The following is a 16,704-nucleotide window of genomic DNA, read 5'->3' on the forward strand; positions in this document are numbered from 1 at the left end:
TCTGCTTGTTTGATACTGCAACATTGATCAAAGTATCTACAATGATATGTACAGAGCAATATTTGTGTTTATTTTACGAGTCTTTAATAGAATTTGAATTGATCTTGCACACAAGTCAAAATGCGTACTTTGAAATTATTCCAGCACAATGCTTCAATGTAAAAATTAAACACATTAACAATGTTTTTTTTCTTTATGATGCCATTTTAATATGGTTGTAGGCATCAAAGTCACACCATGTCAGAAAAAAAAAAGTTAACACTGGGTAACTTAATTGCTTCATATAACTTAACCAGCTGAACTTATTTGAACCAATTAAGTTCAAGTAGTTAAGTTCAACCAAATTAACTTAATTCAACTGGTTATTAAAGTCTGCCTAATTACAAAGAGACACACGGAGTAAGTATTGAATGCATGATGAAAAACTCTGCAAAATAGCACAGAAAGTTCAACAGCAGACAAATAACAGTATTTATGTAGCAATCTTGCTTCCTTATGCCAGTTAATTTTGGTTTGTTTTAGCTGCAGGTAATACAAATACTCTCTATATGGCTCATACACACTGGTACACTGGATACAGATATATTTTTAAATGTCTGAATTTTTCTGTGAACCTCAGGCCATAAGAACACAGTTTCAGTTTGAATGAAATGATCCTGTTATGGAAGATGACAAAGAAAAAAGCAAATAAATATAAAAATAAGAAGAGTTACCCATCTGCCACAGATCACTCCCAGGGCTTCAGAAAATTGCATTAAATGTTTTTCATAAAACCATTTAATTATACATTATTGTAAATGCCTGTCTGCACACTGAATGTGTAAGACTTCACTGCTGAATAAAGAAAGAGAATGCTGAAGCTTTTTATTGTTTGCTATTAGACCAGGCAGAGAAATGCTAGGAAAAGTTAATTAGTTGAGAGTATAAATATGATTAAACTGGATTCTGGATATCACTGCACACAGCACGCCACAGAGGGCTCCTAAAGCACCGTACCAACATTAAAAAGTCTGGAAGTGAGAACATCATGCTGTGTGACGGAACAATAAGAATCTGAAGATGAAACGAGGGAAGATCTTTCAGCAAGACAAACACGGATCTTGAGTAACTCTTTATTGGTGTCATAAAAGTAACTAAAAGCTGTTAGAATCATTCAGCTGGAATCAAAGTAGAAAAGTCAGACCACCTTCAAGGTTCAAAAAATTAATTATGTAATTAGTTTTGCCACATGGGTAACATCTGATGTGAATTTAATGCCATGTATACTCAGTACAGACAACATTGAAGTGTTCAATACCTATCTGTTGATCCATAAATAAAAGCCTTAAACATAAAAGTGATATTACATTGCATAGAAACAGAAATAGACATACACAGGTGTTTGTTTTTATTTTTCCCCTCCCAAAGCAGCTGCCACTATCTTCTCAGCATCAGCAGCCATTTCATCAATAGCACCATTTAAAGCTTGCAACATCGCAGTGAAGGAGCGGCTGGCTGAACGAGCGTGTCTAGGCAATGCCATTTCCACTAACTTTGACGAAACTGTAGCCAAGTCCTTCTCAGCTGCTGCAAGCCTTTTTTTAACTTCCACCTTAGTGACCTCCACTGACAACACACAAGTTCTCAGCTCTTTCAGTCTTGCTGGCTCCAGGTGCCGCTGTCGAGCCAGTCGCTCAACCGATTCATCATCCACGCACAGAGATAACTGGGCTTTTGTCAAAATCCTCACAGCAATGCTTGAGTCCACCATGGATGCCACAAGGGGAACAGGAATGGCTGACATCCCGCCGGATAGGGAGGCAGCTGCCCATATGAGTGCTTTAAATGCCTCCTTTTTCTGGGTGACCATTTTTAATGTGAATGTCGGTAAAGCCAGCAGAAGGGCATGAGCTCGGATCTCAGGAAGGTCTGTGGCCATGTGTGACAGGAGGTCAGGAAAGTCAAATTTCTCAAGATTGGAAGGTTTAACCAGGAAAACTTTAGGTTGTTTTACGCCCTGTGATGTCAGTACTTTCAAACTGGCTTTCTTCTTTTCTTCCAGACTCTTATCTGTTTCTTTTACAGAAGTTAAGAGAAGAAAGTACACTGTTTGTCGCTGCAGAGAAAGGGCCTCCAAAAAGACATCCACACTGTTGGGTTGTATTATCTGTGTGAATGTCATAAAAACAGCATTATAACGAAGGAACTTATATCTGTTCATATATCCCTCTGGTTCAAATGAGGATATGGCTGGGACAGGTGGAAGGTCCCAAAGTCGGAAGTCAGGGTGTTTCGGATGTGGGTAGCCATCTACTTCCTCTGGTTCAACAGGAGACTGAGAAGGAGCTGAACCTTCATCTTCAGGCCCAAGGCCACGAAGGGAGTTTATGAAGGAGACTTTTTCTTCTCCACGATCCCCCACAACAGCTAGGTTTATCCTACTGATGAGAAGGTCTTCCACGGCCTCCTTTACGTCAGATAACTTGTTGCTCTCCATTGACTCTTTGAGAGTTTCAATCAGGTTTAAGCCTTTGAAGACATCCGCCATTTCTGGGAGAGAATAATAAAATATATATCTTAATATATATATATATTATTCAATATATATCATATTTAAGATAATAAAATCTGCACTTGATAGTTCTGTGTAACCTTTTACATGAACCTTCATGAACCACTCTTGATGAGAAGTGAAGGTATCTTTCCACACTACGTAGCTCAGATTATGATTAGTGAGGTAAATAAAAGATATCTCCAAAGTTCAGATATAGAACAGTAGAAGAGGTTTGATTATAGGACTGTCTGTCACCTTCAGTGACAATTATTGCAAATTGGACTGTTCTTGTGTTTATTGTAATTTAAAGCTAAAGAGTGAAATATGCTAATTCTCTGAAAAAATACACTCCATTATTGAGAAACAATGAGTGGACGTATTAAACTATGACAATCTGCCACCTTTAGCCGACATTTCATTTATTGCAAATTGGACGTCAGCTTGCAGACTGTTTGATGCAGGGTCACTACATTTGCAATTTACAGTTATATATTTTTGTTGAATTAATGTTCAACTTCAAGGCAATAAGTTGCTTATGGATAAACAACTCATTAATTTTTTTAATTAGGACTTTAAGAACAACAGTTTTTTGGGGGCAGGCCTCTACTGCAGGATGCAGTTGCCCCTGCTTCTCCCCCTGCAAATCAGTTCCTGGCCAAAAGGGACTGAAAGATAAGCAAACAGTTCCAAATTATCCTGTAGCATAAACCCTCTGAATACAATGAAATCATGAAGTTGATTTTAAATATTTTGCAAAGTTAGCAAATTCCTAATCTTCTTGACTTCAACATGTTGCTGTTCTTTCATAGAAATGGTTTGAGCCTCACAAAACCTGTGTGACAAACAGCCTGTACAATAACACATTGAAAACGAAACTATCTAATTTTATGTCTTAAAAATTTCACACACTTACCTGACTAATGGAATCAGCAACAGCTCCCTGGATTTATTTAGCTATCAGTGCTGATTCCTTCTGCAAGACTGCAGCACCTGACTGATCTATTTAAAGTCTTCGTCCAGCTAGTGGAACGTTCTAATCCTACTGGCTCAGCCTTAATCCTACATTAGGTAAATCCAATATATGCATACTGTGCATGCACATAATACTTACCTGAAGCCACGTCCCCACCTAAAAAAGCCTTTGAACAGCTCAATTTGTATTGAGATTAAAGTGGATTTTGGAGGAATTGTTTGCCCTGAATTCATTGTAGGGGTGAAAGAATCAAGAGACACTTGCAAAATGTTTAGACATTTTATTTGTGTAATTTCTTTCCACGTCACAAGTAAGTTTCATAGGTTTTGCTTGTCTATTATTAAATAAAATAAATGAAGCTTGCAAATTTTACATTACTATGTACAATGACATTTATGCAAAGCACTCTAGGTGCATGAACCAACTGATGAAATGTGATTCATTGTGCAAACAAATTTTCTCAGCAGGTTGCAGATACTTATGCACCACAAATTCTCACTGGTAAGCACAAATGTACGGAAACATGGTATTTATTTACAAGGATCTGCAAGAACGTGTTGACTCCCAATCTATGCAACAATGTCCACTAGTATAGTTAGTGGAATAAGGTAAAACGTAAAGCACTTAAAAAGTATTTTCTATGTACCAAATATTTCCGCTGGGTTATTCCAACAGAATTCAAATTTCTGCTTCAATGTTTAAACTTGAGCAATTATTAGCAATCTTTTTGTTTAGCTAAGACAAACTGAAAAAAAAAAAGAAAAAAAAAAAGAAACTTTTTTTTCCGACTTGCAATAAAGAGGAACAATGTCATGGGGACATGCACTGCTGTTCAAAAACCTTTTAACTAACTCAGCCCAGTTTCACTTTGTTCCTTAAGAGGAACTCCTCATGCAAAACACTTCAGACACCTGCCTGCTTTAGCAGAAGCCACTTTACCATCTGTCAGCACAGTGATTTCTTGCTAACTTAAATATTCATCAGTTTGGATTGTGAATATATTTTTATCTTTTTCTTTCTAGAATTTTTGGTTCATGTTCAAGACAGTTGACACATAAATACAGTCAACTCCAGTGATGCTTTCATCTTCAGTCTGCTAACGTTAATGATTCTTACATTTGATCCTTCAGCTTTGTCACATTAGAATACACTGCTACAGTCTCGCTCTCTGCATCCTCTGGCACACAGAGTTTCATCTCCTTCTCTTCTTCTCGCCCTTCTCCCTTTTCCATCTTGCTTTCTTTTTTTGGCTTAATTTTAGCATACTCTGTGACTTCTTTCTTTGGTTTCTTCTCTGAAGGGGTCGCATCATCTTGTTTGATCAACAAATGGATATCAGAATATTCTATATCTGATGTTCCAGCTTCTGTGCCATTGGATCCTGCAGCTGTTCCTCTGACCGGAATGGGCTCATAATCCACTGTCTGACAACCGTTTGTCTATGTAAAGCATAAAAAGAATTAAAGTTGAAGATACAACATTTTAAGCGATATTAAATAAGCTGACATAACTCAAGGCCTTTAGCACTTTCTGATCATAACCACCAGATGGAGTTGCCTAATAATCTGAATTACCTCTTGGGTCATTGCCATCTCAAGAGTCTCAGATGTACTTCCATCAGACTTGTGCTTTTTCCTACTAAAAAATAAAAAAAGTAAACAGCAATAGTTATTTCAATACAACACAATTGGCACGGAACTTAAAATCATACATATAATTATGAAATATTTAATTTTCTTGTTTTAATTTAGTTCTGTCCTGTTCAATTAATTTAATAAAAAACTTCTATCATCACCAATGAGCATTAAAATTATCTACAAATCTTTCCAGTAGAACACTTAAAAAATAAGTATGTGATTTCGTTCAGTGACACATTTTTAAATTTAGATACATAAGCAAAAATCTCTGAGGAGTAAATTAAAAGTTTACCTGCAGCACAACCACAACAAGGAGAAGATAAATGTTGAAACTAACACCCCTATGAAAAAGGGAATTATTATACCCTTCTGTGTGAAAGTCCATAGATAGTTCGTGATGTGTCCTGCAACAAGGAACAAATTACTACAACAAAAACATCTATGAGGATGGATTTGCACATTTTTAGGAAGTCAACTAACCTTCATCTTCCACCTCAATTATAGAAAGAGTCCTGCTAGTTTTCCCATTTATATTACTGCTGATACAAACAGCAGAAACATTGGAGAAACCTTTCATATTCATGGAAAGGGTGCTTGTTACTGTGTGGTTTGACACAACAGTGTTGATGGAGTAGTCAACATGATTCTCCAACGGTTCCCATGTGATTGTGGGTGAAGGAAAACCTTGACTGATGCACACACAGGTCAGGACATTCTGCTGAGACTTACACCCAGATTTATCTAGGATCTGAGGTTGCTCTGCAGGGAGACAGAATCATGGTTAAAAAAAAACAATCATGCTGCAAAAGATGACAATTAATATTGGATAGAATTAATTGGAGAAGTTTAATAGTTTCACACATCTAATTTCAATATGTTAAAGTTATCATAAGGAAATCAAGTGTGATAAATTACATTAAACCATACACTACGTTTTCTCCATATATTATGTAGATTTTTTTTTCTTTATGATTCGAAGAGGTAAGATTTTCTTTATATTCTAACATAGGTTTTCAAAACCTTGTTTTTCAGGGATTTAAAAAATAGATTTGATTGTTTTCAATCCTTTAAAGTTGATTCCCTTATTATTGACTGCTTGGCTCATCTGAAGTGGAGGGTGAGCGGCTGTCTTGCACATCTTTTATGTTTTATGAAGTTTTTGCAGACTGGACATGTGGCAGAAATTTAAGATATGAGAAGTTCTAACGTTCTTCTAGGTGAAACCCATAATCAACAAAAACAAATACATAGATCTGTCAAATGAAGATCCTGTTTTATTTTAAGTGGGCAAGGTTTTAAATATTAAAAGAGAAACAAATGGAATTAGATGAAAAATCACTATGTTCTCACTTTTCACTTTGATGTGAACTTCTTTGGTAATGTTGATGTTCAGATGTTCTGATGTGCAAATGTACAATCCGTTGGCTTCAGCTGTCGCGTTAAAAATGAGAAGTGTGGCTGACCCAGTGTCATTTTTCAACACTGTGCTCGATCTAGATTTGGTCCAGGTGATTAAAGAAAGAGGCCAACTATCAACGCTGCAGGTCAGATTCAGAACGTCGCCTTCTGTAACAACAACGTCTCCAGTTATTTTAGGGCTCCTCCTATCTGTAAAATGAGATTTTGTACAATGTATGAAAAATTGAGGTGAAATGTTAAGAGAATGTAACATTTAGCTATATTATGTGGAATATGTTATTTAACATATTTTGATTTATCAAGTGAAAATGCTTCAGGTAAGGTACTTACATGTAACAGTAACATTTATGTCTTGGGTTTGTGAGGTTGGAAATTTTGTAGTACAGAAATACTGTCCAGAATTACTTGTTGTCACGTTTTGAATGATGAGGGAGGATGTTCCGACTGTAATTCCAGTGTCATTGGTCAGGGTTTTGTTCATGCCGAGTTTTGTCCAAGTGATCTGAAGAGGGTGGATGCTCTCGACACTGCAGGTCAGATTTAGAGCACTTTCCTCTCTAACAGTTGTTTCTCCCGTGATCTTCATTTCCCATACAGCTTTAAAAAAAAAGTTGTGAAATTTTTAAATTTATTTTAAAAACACACACCGAAAAGAGGTTTAGAGTTTGTTTTTTATCCAAGAAAACAATTGAAACTTACTTTTCACTAATACATCCACACTCTCTGTTAGAGTGTTGTTCAGATGTTTTGCTGTACAGAAGTACTTCCCAGAATCCTCAGCTGTTACATTAGGAACTACTAGAGTGGATCTGCTGATGTCTGTTTGAGTTTCATTAATCAGAGGGGTGTCTCTGCCACTTTTAGTCCACATTATTATAGATGAAGGGAAGATGCTTCCAGTGCAGGTCAGGTTGAGAGTATCGCCCTCTTTCAACATTGTTTCTCCAGTGATCTTAAGTTTCTTCTCATCTTTAAAACAAAATTTAATAAAGTTCAAAATACTGTAACTAAACAACAGATATTGAATCCCTTTTCTAAAAAACAATGCTGAGATGGTCACAAATAATTCATATTCATATTTATTTATATATCTATCTCTCTCTCTCTCTCTCTCTCTCTATATATATATATATCAAAATGAGTAAACTCACATTGCACTTCTACGTCCACCGTCCGATTCCTGTTCTGGTGCAGTGCTGTACAAATGTACTGACCAGAATCCATTCCTGTCACATTGCTTATGAAGAGGGTGGCTGCTCCAGTACCATTGGTTATGCTTGTGTTGGAGCCAAGTTTGGTCCAGATGAGGAGAGTTTGAGGAAAACCATCAAAGTGGCAGGTCAGATTCAGAGTGTCACCGTCCTTAATGGTTTTCTCACCTCTGATTTCTAATTTCTTCACATCTGAGACAAGATATCAAGAGAGTTATTGAACAATTATAAACAAAATAAAAACGTTTACAAAATTCAGTCTGGAATTAGATCTTATGTATAAATCACTTTCTAAGAAGTCAAGAAAAAGAGCTTTTTAGAAAAAATACTCAACTATCTAGAGGATTTAATTAAAACAGAAAAGACAGAAAATCATTGGAGACAAACGTAAACAAAATAACACTGAAATCATAAAATATAGAAAGTATAGAAAGTTTGTAGCAAATAAATTTCAACAAATAAATTTAGAATTTACACAAATAAATGAAGTTGTAAAAAACTTAAAGAAAAGTCTATTTATTCAGGCTTGTACAAGAAATCTAAAATACTGGGGAAAATTTATGAAAAATAATACATTTAAAAGCCATTACTACCAAATAAAAATACAATTTAAAACCAAGCTAAGAATAAAAATATAAATTAAACACAAAATGCAGAAAAAAACCCTAAATTCAAATAAAAATAATTTTTAATTTGCTGCTGCAAAAAAAAAAACCTTAACACTTTAGTTTTTTCTTCTCTATGCTTACTTATGACAGTAATAATAACAATAACCCCTTTAGTAAAGTTTTTCAGATGTTTTGGCATTAATGTATCAACTATCCTGTAAAAAAAAGAATCTGTTGTTTTGTGAATCTGTTGTTTTCCTCCTACTGGCAGACAGAGTGACTGCATGAATTAAGTCAAATTAACACAGCATTCTGAAAAATTGATCAAAGAAATCCTCATAGAAAAAAGTTTTAGCTGTGCTTCAGAAACAGTGAAAAGAAAAATAAAATAAAGAGGCGTGTTTTACTCACAGGTTACATTGAGGACTTTTCTCACATTCGCTGTTATGTTATTTGGGCAGGTGACCTGACAGGTGACTGCAGAGCCATGATGTTTGGCTGAAGGTTTAAATGTCACTGTTGAGTTTTGTTTTTGAGATTCTGTAGCATTATTTATGTTAAAGGAATTGTTCTCCATGGACGTGGTCCATTTCCATTCAAACACAGGAGTTTCATCATTAGAGCAGAGGTCAGCGGTGCAAGTCAGTGTGGTTTCCTGTCCTTCTATCAGCAGTGGAATCATCAATGTGAGGTTTCCATTCATTCCTAAATGAAACATAGAACACTATTCTTTGGAAAGGGGATGATGTAAATGAGGGAGCAAAGAGCAAGAACTAATTTTTATGTTGCTGAATAATGCAAATATGAAGTTAATAGATTTTCTGATGTCATTTAAACTTCTTTGTTAATGTTGTTGCTTCTCTTGTTCCTTAGAGCATATGTTGTGTTTTCTGTAGTCACGGAGGTAAAACATTAAAACTTTCCCCCCACTTTGTAAATTTCCAATTGCTTCTCCCAACACACACACCACACACACACACACACACACACACACACACACACACGCAAACACGCCTACGCACACACACAAATGTTTTTACTCTGATGGCACCAAGCAATTAATAGTTTCATGAATTATTCAGTCACTTCTTAATGGTGCTCAACATAAAGGGGGTCACAGTCCTATTTCTACCCCCTAACTTGTCCCATATTCACCATTTTGGGAACTGGTGAAACCTAAGTGCTTCCACAACAGAGGTTTACTAACCATCAGAGTGTTACGCAAAGAATTGTAAGGAAGAAAAAAGAAAGCTTAAAATACACTACAAAGGGAGAAACAACAGTGCAAAAACAACACAAAGATATATAATATATAAAAGGATAGTATCACTCCTACACAACATTAATTTCAGGCGTTCTTATGGCCAAAGTTGTAATCAAACATCTGGACATGCAGACTGCCTCTACCAACATTACGAAGCAAAACAGTATATTAAGATCTGGATGTAACTTAACTTCATTTACATGTGACATCTGATGAGCAAACACTTTTGATAGTGCAGTGTATTTGTTTGAAACAGAAATGCAGAAATGCAACACCCACATACTTTTTTTAGCCACGGCACATTTATAGCTTTAGATAAAATGATCAAATCTTTTTTTTAAAATGGCCTGCAGGTTTATGTTGTTTAACGGTGAATGGAAACTGGACAAGCGAGACTACAGTATTCAAAAAGGCATTGCAGATTGAATAATTTAGGTTTATTTACTTTTAGTAAAAGAGAGTTAGTTTAAAATATGCTTTATACCTGAGCTGGAACTGATGAAGAGTAAAATGAGCCAGGTGAGAATAAACATCTCGATTAATTCCAGTGACTCTCTGGGTGAAGACTTTTTTTTTCTTGCATATACAAAGATGATCAAACTGAATCAGGAACAGCCACACCTGTCAACACAGATGTTCATACAGGATGTTCAAGTAATTCACACAGATCTTCAGAAATTTGACTGCACCAGTCCCACAGGAATTAATTCAACCACCCAAAAACTCCCCTGAAACGGTTCCAAATTTCACATCTATGAGCATTATTCATTCCCAATGAAATAATTTCTATTTTACCCAACACTTGATGGCTAACATTTTAAAAATGTCAACAAATATTTAATTAACTTTATCCAGAAAGACATCATAAACATATTGTTTTTTACCTGCATGCCCTTTTCTTCTGCATTTCGCACTCTGGTTATTTTTAATGTGTGACTCTTTCTTTACTTCCCCTGCTTCTTCCTTCTTTTGGTATGCGCCCTTGTTGCCTAATCTCGCCTTCCTTCTCACCAACTACCCAGATGTACAGAAACAAACTAAACTTTAGCAGTTTTCCTTTTATGCATCTGACTTCAAACATTTATTGCAAGAAGAATAGCAAAGTCTTTTATTGTAGTTTGTAGGAAAGGGAAGATCAGGGCGCTTACGCGAACACATGCATATAAATAAACAAAGAGGAAACTAGTCATCTTGCGGTACCAGCAGTGTAGTGCTCTTTCTCATTTCCTTCAACATAGATTTTTAAAAATATGCATAGTACTAAGTGCTCTAAATGATTGAGTAATTTTATTTTATTTTTTTTTCCAGCAGTGAGGGTGTGAAAAAACAAAACAAAACAGCTGTCACTCGATGAATGGAATCATTACATGGAAATTAAAACCCAGGTTTCATCTTGAGGAAGCACCTTTTAGGTTTCATATGGTGTAATACCTAGAACAACTGTTCACAGCAAAGTCACTCTGTTGAATATTTTTGTACTTCCCCAAAGAACTTCACTGTATTTGTCCATTCCTTTCTATATTTCACATTCCACCTTAGAGTGACACTTTCCCATAATTAGTTTTGCATATCTATCTTACATGCCAAAAGAGGAAGTAGGTATTTATCAAGAAAATTGCGTCCTACATTTCAAAGCAATAAAGTGTAACGTCTCAGATTATTACAACAAAAGTGTATATGCAACAAAGGTATTGCCTAAAGAAAGACACATTTTATTTCAGATGCTACTCTGTACACAGGAAAAATAACGCACGTGATAGCTTGTAAAAATATATTTTCTTTGCGAAAAACTACTACTTAAAATATTTGTTTTGTTAAAAGAAGCTTCACTAGAACCTGATTGCCAGATAGCCATATTTGAAAACCTGAAAAATCATAAAGTAACTTTCCATTATTCAGCTTGATTGTCTGGTCAGAGGATGAATTAGGTGCTGAAGGTGTTGAAATGCAAACTGCCAAAGGATTCAAGTTTTTTTCTGATTTGCCTTCACTCTACTGTTTCTTTTGTACAAGCTCGAATTTAATTATTTAATGTATTTTGTTCTTCAAGATCTCATTACATATTCACCCACTTTTTGGTTTACCTGTTCAAAACATAAGCACTCAAAATAATTAGAAATATCTTCATTAATTTACAATTTCTCTCATGCAAATCTGTCTTCTATAAAGAGGAAAGATGTATCCTTTCTAAACTGATGTACAGAGTTCAGTTCTCATCCATGACTTCCTTGTTGTAATAAAGCTGGTCAGCCTCTCCTATGACCTCTTCAGCCACCACAATCTGGTTTGCCTCCTCCTGATGCTCTATCATTACCTCCGTCTCATAATTTCCCACCAAAATTTCACAGCCCATTTCTTCGTTTTCTTGTGCCACCTCCATTTCCCCTCTCTTGATCTCAGCATATTCAGTCTCTGTCGTATCCTCCTTCTCTTTGGCATCTGCAGGATTCTTCTCTTTCAGTGCAGAGAAGTCAATGTCCGAGTACACACTTTCCTTTGGTGACATGTCTAAGTCTACCAAGTCCCCACAAATTTCCTCTCCACATTCTGCAGCTGCTTGATTCTGGATGCCATCATCCTGGAAGACTAGGGTGCCATCATCCTGCACGACAAGGATACCGTTATTCTCTACGTGAGGTACCTTGTTATCCCAATCCGATTGTAAAATGTAAGAATTACGCATGTCAAAAGACAGATGAATGAAGTTGAAGTAATTCACAACAAGTCAAAACTATTTCCAGAATATTCGCTACTGAAGTTCCAAACCAAGGTTTAGCTTGCTGGTAATGTTAATGTAAGATGACCTTTGTAAAATGTGATAAAAAAAAAAAAAAACTTCACAAAGTTTAGTTTCTTCATCACTTTGATGAGAATCCCACAACACCACAAAACAGCTGATTTTGGAAAAACTGCTTTGGGCAGGAAGGCTTATTGTGCTACTATACAGCACTGACCATCTTAATTTTATATTGTCGTATATGAAAATCTGTCTGAACAATTTTAATAAAAATCTTTTTTATTATTATTACAAGACAGCTTTGTATCTGATTTTTAATGTAAACATGGGCTTAATATTGTTGTAAATTAGATATTAAATTGATGAAATTGGATTACTGTCAATACAGTCAAAACTAATATCTTCATTATTTTACGATATGTTCTGATAAATCCTGTAAGTAAATTGCCCAACATTCTGCCATGTTCAAAAATGAATGGGTCAAAGTACCTTGAAAGCAGCGTCAGGGTTTAACAGTTCCAGCTCATCAGTAGAATGAGGGCTCTTCTTTTTGCTCCTAAAAAGCAATCAAAATAAAAGAAAAATAAATAAAGAAGCAAATTATTTATTGATATTTGTCACTTTACCATCTTATTTTTAAGACCCTGGATTTAATAATTTTTTAACACCACAAAGAACTTCATCATACAGTCATACTATGACCAGTCAGCCACAGTACATGATAAATAGGCATTCACACACACATTCACACACTGATGGTGATGAGCTACTGGATTGTAGCTGCAGCTGCACTATGGCTCACTGGATGCCATGCACTGCCACCAAGGGTCCCTCTGACCCTCACCCGAAGGCAAGGTAGGTCCAGGGTCTTGCCCAATGAACAGCAGAGAAGGATGGAGCAGGACTCGAACCAGCAACCTGCCAATTACGGGACAAAATCCCACCGTCTCCACCAACGCCCCCATAAATGACACATAAATTACTTTACAACAGCAAAGGCCAGTCACCATAGGATTTTCTTTACTTTATAGGGTAGTAGGTAATCAAAAAACATAAAAATAAAAAACTAGGAAGTGAAATATATTTGTATAGACTGAGAAAATAATTTGCCTGCTGCATATTAATAAGGCATGCTATGTTAATTATTATGTTAGTTTCTTCTATCTACATCTCAATGATGAATAAAAATATAATTCATTATAATGAGGCCAATAATGAAGACAAAAAAAGAAAAAAAATAACAAAAGCAGAACTGTCACATTATAATCTGAAAAGTATTCATTTATAGCGCAGTATAAATAATTTCTCAAAATCAGTTTAATGACTGCAGATGAAAAGTGCAAATAAATAATAAAATAACTCTTGATGTTTGGTTGAGTTATTTTTTCAGAAGACATACAAAAGAAGGAAATAATAAAATTTATTGGCAGAAAAGCTTTTACTAGTTAAATAAATGTTTAAGGAAAACACACTCTACCTGCATTTTGTCGCAAGGCACGCAATCAAGGTTGTAACCAATGATCCGATCAGAAATCCAACCCCAAAAACAATCAGGACGGGAATCATCTTTGCTTTTAAAAGTTCTACCAAATGACTAAAAATATTTTGATTTTCTGCAGGAGAGAAAGAAAAAAATCAGAGTAAAATAGATTTAATTTTATTAATAATCCAAGCTTAAATTAAATATTTGTTGTATTGTAATTACAATATAACTATGACATGTTGTAGTTTACTTACTTTATTTGTCAGAAATATCTACCACTTCTAAGATAATAGTAAAATAAATTGAATATATACAAGTTGCCAGTTTAATGTACAGAATCTGGGTCCTTACTTTTAAGTACATTTTCTCTGACTTGAACTTTTTGACCAAGATTTAAAAGCAGGAAACCTGTCACTACTGCAGGCTTCATTTATGTTTTCATTTAAAAACACATAAACATGCAATTTCAAAAAACACAAAAACTAAATGTCCATTAATCTTTGAATGATATAAAAATAGACATTTGGAATTACTAATTATAGAAACATGAGGCAGAAACTTATGTCTAAGTGCGTCAGACATTTTATCAAACAATCGCAATAAATAAATAAATTTGTTCTCAAATCAATTTATCTTGTATGATGTGAAATATTTCCAAGATGGGAAACAACTTTTTTTTTTCTGATTCATTATATGAAACAAGTCAATTTGACCATCAGGATCTCCATGATTTACTTACTTATTTATTTATTTATTTTATAAAACAATTTTTCTTAAGTCAATTTTAAAGTGAAAAAGTAAAACTTTACATTAATACTTACGGTTCATGTTAAGAGTTTTCTCTACTAGTATGTTGCAAGTAAAGTTGACCCTGCAGGTAACTTTTATATTGTGAAGTTTAGCTGAGGCATTAAAAATCAGGCTTGATTTGTGACTCTGTGTGTCATTCATCATAATAATCATGAATTCAGTGTTGTTTGTGATTGTGAGATTGTCCTTCTCTGCTGCTTCTTGGTATATCCAGGTGAACTGAGGTTTAGATCCAGAGCAGAAAGCAGGAACAGAACAGGTGATGTTCTTCATAGTGGTCATTTCTAAAGTGATGTTTATTTCCTGGACTGTTTGAAGAATAGAAATGCAAGACAGTTGGTGAGAAATTGGAACGAGACTTACTTTAATTTATTGGAACTGTTTTCTTGTATACCTTCAACAGTAATGTTTGCTTCAGAAACATGTGTGCAGCCGTTTTCATCTATAGCGGTGACTTGATAAACTCCAGTGTCAGAAGTCGTAAGATTTTTGATGATGATGCTGCAGTTCTTTTTCTTTACATCAGGCTCCAGCAAAGAAACTCGTTTCATAATTCCAGAGTCAGCGCTGGTATTTGTGCTGGAGTTAAATATTGGCGTTTTGCCTTCTCCAGATTGGTTATTTTTGGACCAAGTAAAGCTGGTGACATTATTTTCAAATGAACATTCTAAAACAACACATCTTCCAGCTGCTGCTATTTGGTTTGTGGGTTTTAGAGTGATAGTGAATGTTTTGCCATCACATGTCTTGTCATTGCTTTGCACTGACTCTGAAATGCCTAGAAGAAGCAAAAAGAAATAGCAACAAAAAACTTTTATAGTGAATAAAGCAAAGCTTTTGGATTAGACAGAAAGGTGCTACTTTCACAAATTCTTTGCATGTAGTTTTTTTTTCTTAAGATATCAAGGAGCCTCAGATGACCAAATAGTAATCGTAATATTACTTATCAAAAAAGTTTAAACATTGTTTCTTTTACCTGTAGCAAAGAGCAGAGTTACCCAGGTCAGAGCAAGCATCTTGTCAATATAAGCCAGTTTGTACCTGGAAAGATCACATTATATCACTGAGCTTGAACAAAAAGAAGTTAAGACATAAAATTAATATTTTGATGAAACTGTTTCAGAAACCCCTTCATGCCTATCAGCCCAGATGTAAATACGGAATGTGGTAAGCTTCATTGGTCTTATATTCCTTTAAATATTCCTTTAATACTTGGATTTTTAAAAATAACTTGACAAAATTTTCTTATTTGAGGCTATAAATTATCATCACATAATTAAGTGTAGATGTAATTCTGAATTTAGCCCCATAAATGTTTCATTTTAAAAATAACATAAGGCATCACAACAGAGTTATTATGAGAATCAGAGAAAATGTGTAGAAAATGAGACCTTACCTTATTCTTGCTGAATCTTTAGCTTGTTTCCCCTCACTGAGCTCTGCTTTCTGCTTCCTTACTGAACTGACTCTTATTCTCTTCCTCCTCCTTTTCTGTTTTTCTTCTTTACATTACAGGAAGTCCCTCTGCACATCACTGCTTCTCAGTTCCTCCTGGAAACAAACTTGCTTTTGCTACAGTGTCACAGGCAGTTGTGAGGTGATTTGAATCTCAGGTGTGCAGCCCAGTCTCTGTGAGGCCACAAACAGGAATTATTTCAAATGATCATTTTAAACTGACTGGAGGAAGACAGATAACTTTGTTTTTTTTAATTTAAGATGACAACAACTATAATGTCATTAATTGAACACTATACAATGTATTGTGCACAAAATCAGCAAATCTTCAATCAGTAAGCATCTTTGACTTTAATGTAGCATAAATACAGCTATTGGTTATTTCAGTGCAGCTGCTTTCTCTGTCAAGGGTCAAACCTAACTATTCTCTTTACACTGCCTAAAATGGCAATATGACATCTCATGAATAACTTCCTTCCCTATAAAGCATCTTGTAAAGACATTTTAAAGCTTCAGAATATAACTTTCACAAAAATACATTTTACAAATATTTCTTACATATTTGGTCACACTG

General features: G+C 35.1%; 2 protein-coding genes across 2 annotated transcripts; both read right to left on the bottom strand.

The window, feature by feature from the left end:
- Positions 1–76: 76 nt before the first annotated feature.
- irgq2 (immunity-related GTPase family, q2) lies at positions 77–3,518 on the bottom strand. Its single transcript, XM_055047031.1, has 2 exons — positions 3,447–3,518; positions 77–2,529 (listed from the first exon to the last, which is right to left on the bottom strand). The coding sequence occupies exon 2, from the start codon at positions 2,525–2,527 to the stop codon at positions 1,388–1,390; it is 1,140 nt and encodes a 379-aa protein (XP_054903006.1). The 5' UTR covers positions 2,528–2,529; positions 3,447–3,518; the 3' UTR covers positions 77–1,387.
- A 279-nt stretch (positions 3,519–3,797) lies between these two features.
- Positions 3,798–16,128, bottom strand: LOC129370854 (uncharacterized). Its single transcript, XM_055047069.1, has 17 exons — positions 16,072–16,128; positions 15,652–15,716; positions 15,070–15,453; positions 14,687–14,983; positions 13,860–13,995; positions 12,872–12,938; positions 11,853–12,247; positions 10,130–10,245; positions 8,793–9,086; positions 7,714–7,965; positions 7,262–7,531; positions 6,893–7,159; positions 6,494–6,751; positions 5,624–5,902; positions 5,436–5,547; positions 5,081–5,144; positions 3,798–4,945 (listed from the first exon to the last, which is right to left on the bottom strand). Exons 2-17 carry the CDS (start codon positions 15,689–15,691, stop codon positions 4,619–4,621), a joined length of 3,558 nt encoding a protein of 1,185 aa, XP_054903044.1. The 5' UTR covers positions 15,692–15,716; positions 16,072–16,128; the 3' UTR covers positions 3,798–4,618.
- Positions 16,129–16,704: the final 576 nt, after the last annotated feature.

Source organism: Poeciliopsis prolifica, unplaced genomic scaffold (genome assembly GCF_027474105.1).
Source record: "Poeciliopsis prolifica strain line A6 unplaced genomic scaffold, Auburn_PproV2 SCAFFOLD025, whole genome shotgun sequence".
In the NCBI taxonomy this organism is placed as follows: Eukaryota; Metazoa; Chordata; class Actinopteri; order Cyprinodontiformes; family Poeciliidae; genus Poeciliopsis; species Poeciliopsis prolifica.